This window comes from Gossypium arboreum, chromosome 1 (assembly GCF_025698485.1).
Source record: "Gossypium arboreum isolate Shixiya-1 chromosome 1, ASM2569848v2, whole genome shotgun sequence".
NCBI classification, from domain to species: Eukaryota; Viridiplantae; Streptophyta; class Magnoliopsida; order Malvales; family Malvaceae; genus Gossypium; species Gossypium arboreum.
In genome coordinates this window covers 38,135,999-38,145,314 of record NC_069070.1, presented here as the reverse complement: position 1 = coordinate 38,145,314, position 9,316 = coordinate 38,135,999, and the positions used below count along the sequence as shown (strand labels likewise).

The window sequence follows — 9,316 nt, the reverse complement described above, 5'->3', positions numbered from 1 at the left end:
ATAAATTAAAGATGGTTACAAAATCTATTTTAACATTACCATGACTTTATCTAACTAAACTAATTTTCTTCTCTAAAAATACAAATTAATTTTTAGTTAATATTATTTTTCTAATATCAATTTAGTAATATAATAAATAATAAAAATAGAGGATCCACTTACACTAGTTTAAAATTTAAGTGGTTTTACACTATTCCATAACTTTTTATATTATTAATTTTTAACAATCTAACCGTTAAATTTATAAATATATTTGTATTTTTCATACATGTAAAATTTTAATCGATCCAATGTTTCTATCATATCGGTCTAAAATATAGTAATATTAATATATATATTTAAAGATTGAAAGTTTCTTTTTACACAAAACAAATTATTATAATTTTTAATTTATGCCAAATTTGACATGCATGATCTATATGAAATGAAGTATAAAATATGACTGTTGAATTGTTAAAATATTAATCGATAAAAAAGTTAAGGTGAGTCTAAAACTACTTTAATTTTACAATGGTATAATTGGGTCCCTTCCCATATATTGATCCACTTACATCGATGTAAAACTAAATTACACCTTTCAGATATTTTTGTAGATTAATATTTTAACGATCCAACTGTTATATTTCATATTACATTCATTTAGATCATGCATGCAAAATTTAAAAATTACAACGTATTTTATACAATGTTATAAATAGAGTTATCGAATTAGTTTGAGAAATTACATACATGATAAGTAGATCCTTCTCACTTATAAATTATAGAAATAAATATATAATAAATAACTACCATCAAAATACTATCATTTAGCTTTTAAAAACATGTTTTTATATTCATATCTCATAATAAATAATTACAGTTAAAATTATCCATTCATTTAAAAATACTTTTTAAAATTTATAGATCAATTTTAAAACCATACATTTAAACAATGTACAATATTATACATGAACTATTATTTTGAGCAATTTTATATATGAAATATATATTTAATCCAACTTTCACAAATAACTACAATTATTTTTTCAGTATAAATCACTAGTGTCCTCAATCATTTACAGTTTAATTATTATCCTAGTCGAACTGTGATAATATTTATGTAAAACTCTCCCAACAATATTAACTCTAAAATTTAAACTTTGTTCAAATTCTTAGAGAAGAACTCTATTTCCACTTTTTTCAAGTCCTTATAATTACTAAAACAATTATTGATATAACACTATTTTACATTTAAATATTAATAGACAAATTATTATACTTAATAAATTTAAAAAGAAAAGTAATACATTCATTTTTTTTAAATATGTATAATTAGACCAAATGAAAGTTTGATACATCAAATTACGTTACTCTTTAATTTTAATATTAATCACTTAATAAATACTAATCTCAGAACAGGTGAATAAATAAGTCATTAATTAAAAACCTTGGAAACAATTTTTTTCCAATCCAGACGTCAGTAGAGATGTTGGATTTGATTGTTATCTTCGCCTCTACCTTGGATCCAACGATAAGAAAGTAAAACCACGATCCAGGGCATTCACTACACAATAATAGCCAACTCCACATACAAATGGGATCCCAAATTGCTTACCAATTGCATAACATCAAAGCAGGTCCAAGCAAGCTAAGAGGATTAGAACTTGCAACAATAAGCTTAATATTTGCTATAATGATTGCATAACATCAGCCAATGCTTTATTCAGTAGTTATAAGTTTTATCATTGACCAAACACATCTTTTGGACTAGTATACTTTTTTATCCCCCCCGGGTGCATGCTATCTTCTAACTTTACATATATGACTAGATGATAATCAAAGTTTCCAGAGTTCTTTCCTTAGCATATCCACAGACATTAGGCATCAGCAGCCTTGGAACTACCATTCATTTTGCCACGTTTAGCTTCAGCATCTTTCACAGCTGCCTTAATTGCATCTTCAGCAAGCATACTGCAGTGCAGCTTAACCGGTGGAAGTGATAGATGTTTCGCGATCTCCCTGCCAGCATGAGTAAATTTGATTGATTGCAAGAAAAATTAGTTAAATGACCAACTAGATGGGAACACACCAGCACCTGAGCATTAGGCTCAAAGGGTTGGTGCATGATCCCCCTACACAAAAGAGCCCAGTTAAAATCCCCACTTCCCCAACTAAAAAATAAAGGGTACAAACCAGTTGACTAAAAGATGAAAGCTATGCATTAGCTTATGCATATGCAATCACCTTAAAACTTAAAGTTGGATGTTCTTAAGCTACCTATTTAGACAATCATATAATTACAATTTACACCTACATATGCTGCTAGGAAAAAATCACAACATCATCTAATATTTCTTCTCATTCTGTTGATACCTAAAATCGTGATCTGAAAATTAATTAGAAAAAAGGCTCAATAGACAAAGCTAGACAAGGCTTTAAACGCAGGTCAATCTTTATGAGAGGACAGTGCGACTTCTACCAATTCGTTGCCACCACTAGGCCTTAATATCATTGTGCATACACATGAAGAATAAAGAATGACCCAGAATTACTGAAGTGAACTTAGTTAACACGCATAACAAAAAATTCATATTATAAGTAATTAAAACCTTCCCTTACCAAATGCAGATACGGTCAAATGAAAGCGGCCAAAAAATTGTAAGAAAGGAAGTTAAAAGAATGGGGAGAGAAGATGATCTATCCATAGCATTCTACAATGTTCAAATTAAAAGCGAAAAATACGAACAGTGTGAACAAATAACTTAATCAATTAATCAAAAAATTCCACTAGTTTCCAAGATCAGATACCAAAAAGGAATACCGCAAAATACCCCAGGAGACGATAAGAATCAAATAAATACATATGGGACTAATACTTACGTGTTTTTAATAGTAAGCACTTCGTCCATGCTTTTCCCTTTCACCCATTCAGTAGCTGCAACATGAAAAGCTCCAAGTTACTACCTAGGTCCTCCACAAAAATTGAAGGCCGTTTGAAATAAACTCATATGTACAAAACATTGAATAACATCAATAAAAACAGATTAGAAGTTTCAACATTACTGACAAAACAATTACACATTTGTTCCGTTGGTTTGTTTTTTATAATAGCAGCTTTTTTCTGCTTCCCAAAATCAACAATAATTCAACATGTCGGTTCCATATTAAAGTAAAATCATGCATTTTCTTTATAAAAAGATAAATATTATATTGATTGATTAACATAAATATTTGCTTTTGTATAAAAGGACTCTTTTTCTTTTGTTTTGGATGAGAAACAAAAATAAAGTATCGAAATACAAACTAATCCGTGTGAGATTCCCTTTGCAATCAGAGAATTTGAAATTTGGATTACTTTTTTTGGACTTGAAATTTAACTTAATAGAAGAAAACGATAAATAAATAAATAAAATATCACAGCACCGATTGTGGATTGAAACAAACTATACCTATAAACCTGAATAACCAGAAGTGTATATACATAAAAAAGGAAAATCGAAGGGGCATACCAACAGAAGAAGAGGCAATGGCCGAGCCACAACCGAAGGTTTTAAAGCAAGCATCAACGATTTTGCCGGACTCCTCGTCGATTTTGATTTGCAACTTCATAACATCACCGCAAGCAGGAGCGCCGACCAGGCCGGTACCCACGTTGGGGTCGTTCTTGTCGAAGGAACCGACGTTACGAGGATTGTTGTAGTGATCGATGACATTCTGGTGGTAAAGACGTGGCAGAGTCTGTAGGGGAGGCGATGGGGAGGGAATCCCGAGCAGCTTCTTCGACGCCATCCTCAACATTTTCACTGAGTTAGGGCTTGGATTTGGGAACTTTGATTGGTTGTACGCAGATATATATATATCTAGAGAGAGAGAGAGAGAGAGAGAGCGCGCTTGAAGAGACGGCTATACGGGACGCGTGGGAGGGTGAAAACAGATTCTGGAGTTTCCTCTGTAAGATAGAACCAACACGCGTCAGAGTTTTTCTCCTCTTATGGGATCACATTCTTTTAAAAAGTTGAGTGTTAATAAATGATCAAATTTTTTTATTTTTATTTAAAAATTAGGTCTTTTTTCTAATTTAACAATTAAATTTAATTATTAATATTTTTAAAATTTTTAGTTAAATTTAGATTAATTAACTACCAAGTATTTATTTTATTTCAAAATAGTACACTAGTGAATTTAATTAAAAAATTATCATATGAATAATTAATTTTAAATTTTAAAATTTATACTTTCAAATTAAATTAAAAATAAAAGTGAGTGATATAAATTCTAAATTCTAAATCTAAAACATATTTTAATGAATTATGTTATCTAAAAAGTTGAATTATGCTGTTAGTCAAAAAATAGTATAATAATAAAGAGGGGCTAAAAAAATTAAGGTTTTTCCTCTGGTGCAATGGCAGTTCTTTTCTAATTCGGTCTTTTAAGGTTGCAGGGGCGATTAAGACTCTTGTTTCTGGTTAATTAGGGATTGGATCTTGGGTTGTACAACTTTGATTAATTGAATATAGGAGCATTTAGTCTAATTTTTGTTGAATCATTGTGATGGAGGACGGTTTAGCGAATTTGAGAATTCATGATGAGGAGGAGGAGATCTGGGCGGTGGATGAGGATGTGGAACAGGAATTTTGTCTTGTGGGGTGTCTCTTAACAGCAAGAATGGTAAACTTCCAGACCATGAAGAATATGTTGGCTAACATTTGGCACCTAATAGGTGGCGTACTTATCTTAAATCTGGGGGAGATGAGATTTTTATTTAAATTCTTTTATGAGGTGGACATTGACAGAGTGATAAAGGAGGCACCATGGACCTTTAATAACCATCTGATGGTTTTTACAGGCTATTGGAGGATGAGGACTCGATGGAGGTGCCATTGACTTATTCTTTTTTCTGAGTGCAAATTCATGATCTATTGCCAGGAATGATTTCGGATATGGTTACTAAGCAATTTGGTTATTTTATTAGGTCTTTTATTTAATATGATGCGAGGCAGATAAGGAAGGGATATCAGAATTATATGAGAATACGAGTTGTAACACCCTACACCCGAGCCCTATGCCGGGATGAGATATGAGGCGTTATCACACTTAATCATATACATACAATCATTTATATGTCATTAAGACTCAGTCAAATTAAAAAAAATTTCGAACTTTGTCTAAACTCCTTCCAAACATCTATTGGAAACCATTTGAGACTAACTCGGGTCCTTTAACTAACTTTAGGAAAATAACTCTTGAAACAGGGCAAACGACCGTATGGTCATTATAACATGGCCGTGTTGATGGCCCGTGTGATACACACGGCTTAAGCATCTAAGGACACGCCCGTGTCCCATGCCTATGTGAATTAAATTTTAAATTCGAACCTACAGGGTTTTTCACACTGCTTGACACACACCCGTGTCTATGGCCCATGTCCCTCACACGGCCATGACACGCCCGTGTCCTAGTCCGTGTCTAAAAACCTTGACATTCTGTTTTTGACGTCAGCATCAAATAAGGGGTACATGCCAAGCCGTGTCTGTGGCTATATGCCATGTCCTCTACACTGTTGAAACACACAGCCATGTCTCTGCCCATGTGTTTACTACCATGCATACTGACTTGTAAAATTAATGTGCAGGGGACACACGGTCGAACAACACGCCTGGTAACTGACTGTGTCACATACTGACCTGACACACCTGCAGTGTCTACCCGTGTAGACAATATAAGGCTATCTACCAAGCCCTTTGCCACCCTGAAACACAATATAACAACATCCACTATACTAAAGATTAACATAACATAATTTCTCAATCCAACAATCATATTTAAGGTCTCTACACATTACACATATGCTTAAGCAACCAACAAATTACTCATTCATGAAAGATCTTGTATTCATATAATAACTTTCAATATTAGCCATTTTTCCATGGCCTTATACAAAATGAGTCAAATACTAAAACAAGCCAACACATTTGGCCCCAAAACAATATGACACTAACATAAAATCAAAGTAAAAGAACTAATTATACCAAGCGCTTCGATTGATAGTGTGATCGATGCCTCCGACGTCCGTTGATCCACGAGCTAATTAAGCGACACTATAAAAAAATGGAAAGGAAATAGGGTAAGCATAAAGCTTAGTAAGTTGCATGAAAATAAACAACTACTACTTATCATAAAGCAATATGCTCATAACCTTTCATAATTTATTCATGAATATCATAAATAGACTTAAGTACAACTTACTCATTACCATCCAATACAACTCATATTGCATACATTGAGTCCATATCTCATACATTTCAATTAGGTACCTGTACCACTCATCACATGATTATAACTTTTCTCATTTCGATATAAATCATAAATTTTTTGTTAAACCATTAGGAATACTACTAGATACTCAATAGCCCTAACATGAGTTAAGATGTCGACGCTATGTACCAGACATGGTCTTACACTGGCTCTCATATAGCGAAGCCGATGTCATGTCCCAGGGAGGTCTTACACTGGCTTTCATCTATCGGTGTCGATGCCATGTCCCAGACAGGTCTTACACTGACACGTAACAAGCTGACGCTGCAATAGCCCAAAATTGTGTCTAATTGGAACAGAGGTTTCGGGACCAAAAAATTCGAGATAGAAATAATTATTTTATGATTATTTTGAGGTCTATGATATGATTGCATGATTGTGTGAAAATTTCGTGAAGAAATTCTATGCATAAAGTGCTCAATTTGAAGTTAGGGACTAAATTGAATAAGTTGCAAAACTTGCATTCTAAAAGTTTCTAGTATGAAATTGCTTTGAAATATTAATTAGGAGGTCTTAAATATAATTTTACCAATTTCTAAGTTATGGACAAAAATTGGACATTGATGGAATTTTTGAAAGTTTAGTAAGGAAGGGCATTTTGGTCATTTGGTAATTAAAAGAAATAAAAAGGGAAAATAAAGCCAAAATTGGCTCATCTTTTTCATGAAGGCCGAAATTAGTATGGGGGAAGCCATGGATAGGGTTTTCAAGCTTTCCAAGCTCAATAGTAAGTCCGTTCTAACCCCGTTTTTCACGTTCTTTACGTTTTTGGAATCCGGTAATTTGATTAAGCTTATTCTAGCAATAATTTAAGCTAGGGTTCATATTCGGAAAAATACCCATAGGTGAAATGTGTTTATTTTGATGTTTTATGATATAATATGAGGTTTTAAATTATATTAGAAAACTTGTGCTACTTTGTTTTGAGTGAAAACGAGTAAAAGGGCTTAATCGATAAAAATACCTAATAGTCAAAGTATATGTTAGAGTGAGAATTTGATGTTGCCATAGAATGGAAATGTGATCAGCATGTCATAAAACATAAGAATAAGGGATGAAGTTTAATTCCCGAGCCTAGGGGAAAAAGTGTAAATATGCAAAAGTTTAGGGCAAAATTGTAATTTTTCAAAAGTTTGAGTTAAGGACTGTTTTGAATATTAAATTAATTAAATAAGTAAAATATGATGTTTTAGATCCTGGAAAACGAGATTTGAACCTAGAATGAGAGAAAAATCGAAATTTGAGAAAGTTGGTAAAATGGCCGTTTTAGTATCGAGGTAAGTTCATATGTATAATAAGCATTAATTTATGCATGTTTCAATGTAAAATTGATATATTTACTATGATTGTCAAGGTGTTGAAAGTATGTAAGTTGGTGTGATAATAATACAGCAATAATGCTGTAATTTATATTTGAAAGTTAAATTTAGTGAATTAATTGAATTATGTTAAATTAAATGTTTATGGTGCCCAGTGTTTGTTGATAATTACTTGATTGGTGAAATTGTTGGAAAAGAGAGAGAAATCCCGGTTGAACCTTCGGAAAGATTGGATGATGCAGATGGTATGTAGCTAGTTCACATGTATGGTGCTGAGTGCACATCATGTGTACAAGAGAGCTACAAGACATTATGATGTAGCTAGGTCGCATGGGTGATACTATGTGTACACCATGTAGACAAGAGAGCTACGAGATAATCTGGCTAGGTCACATGGGTGGTACTAAGTGTTCACCATGTGTACAAGAGAGCCGAACTATATGATGGATGGAGCTATGTGCTGAAACCACCAAGTATCGAGGATTGATCCGAAGTGTTCAACGGGAGACTCTCTATGTATTGCTTTGTGAGTTTTGTGATGAATAAGTGCAGGAACTTGGTTATGTGAATGATGTGTACATTAAGTGATCGGGATGTGGTAAGGTTATAAACAAGTAAGTTATACGTGAGGATGATTTTATGGTGACCTTGTGATCATGGGCCTATACTTGTGATGTTGAAATGTGGTGAAAATGATTTGTGATATGTATGTTAAAATGAGGTTAATACAAAGAAAGTGTGAAAGAGTGAATTAGCAATAAAACTGTTTTGGATAGTAGCAATGACATGATTTTGAAAAATCACCAAAAATAGTAAAATTGAATCAGAGACTGAATAAGATATCAAATTAAATATTAATGAGTCTATTTTCATATAAAAGAAACAGATCAAGCAAAGGAGTTTTATATTTTGAGATATTTATGTTTTTGTGAGACTGGTTCAGAATAATTACGTGATCCCCTGTTCTGATTTTGGAAAATCACAAAAATTTGGAGAAAAATAATTAGAGGCTCAAACTTATATTTTTAAAATCCCTAATGAGTATATTTTCAAGATAAATCAACAAGAACATTATTTGAGTTTTGTACTATGAGATAATTAATTTTTAGTGAAGAGAGGTCAGAACTGTCAGAAAGTGAAACAGGGGAAAATTTTAATGAATAAACTGTACTAATTGGCTAAACCAAAAATTATGAAAATTTTATTGTGGAAATATATGTGAGTCTAGTTTTAGAAGAAATTTACAGATCTTAATTTAGAGCTCTGTAGCTCGAATTATAAATAAGTAAGTGACTATGACTCGTGTAGACAGTTTGATGTGAGCATTTATTAGTAAATTGTGAAATCATACTTACAAGAATGCTATATACATTAAGGATGTGGAATGGAGAGGAGGAGGAGGAAAATTAATATATGTGGAATACATGGAAACTATGGTATATGAAATATTGATATAATGAAATAAATGATATGTGTTTATAAGAAAAGCAGAAGAGAATGATATGTATCATGACATGTGTATATATATATGACTAGTCTCAATGTAATGCTTGTTGGGTATGGAGTTGAATTGAAATGTTTCAGAAAACATGTTATTTTATGATCTGAATTGTGGTATTTTATAAAGATATGATCTAGCTTTAAATATGAATGCTTGATGATTAAGCTGAAGATATTTGGTAAGATGATAATCTTGGTATCAA

At 32.2% G+C, this 9,316-nt stretch overlaps 1 protein-coding gene across 1 annotated transcript; it reads right to left on the bottom strand.

Moving 5' to 3' along the window:
• Positions 1-1,636: 1,636 nt before the first annotated feature.
• Positions 1,637-3,997, bottom strand: LOC108461230 (iron-sulfur cluster assembly protein 1-like). The gene is made up of 3 exons (XM_017760989.2): positions 3,489-3,997; positions 2,860-2,914; positions 1,637-1,998 (listed from the first exon to the last, which is right to left on the bottom strand). The coding sequence occupies exons 1-3, from the start codon at positions 3,775-3,777 to the stop codon at positions 1,857-1,859; spliced, it is 486 nt and encodes a 161-aa protein (XP_017616478.1). The 5' UTR covers positions 3,778-3,997; the 3' UTR covers positions 1,637-1,856.
• Positions 3,998-9,316: the final 5,319 nt, after the last annotated feature.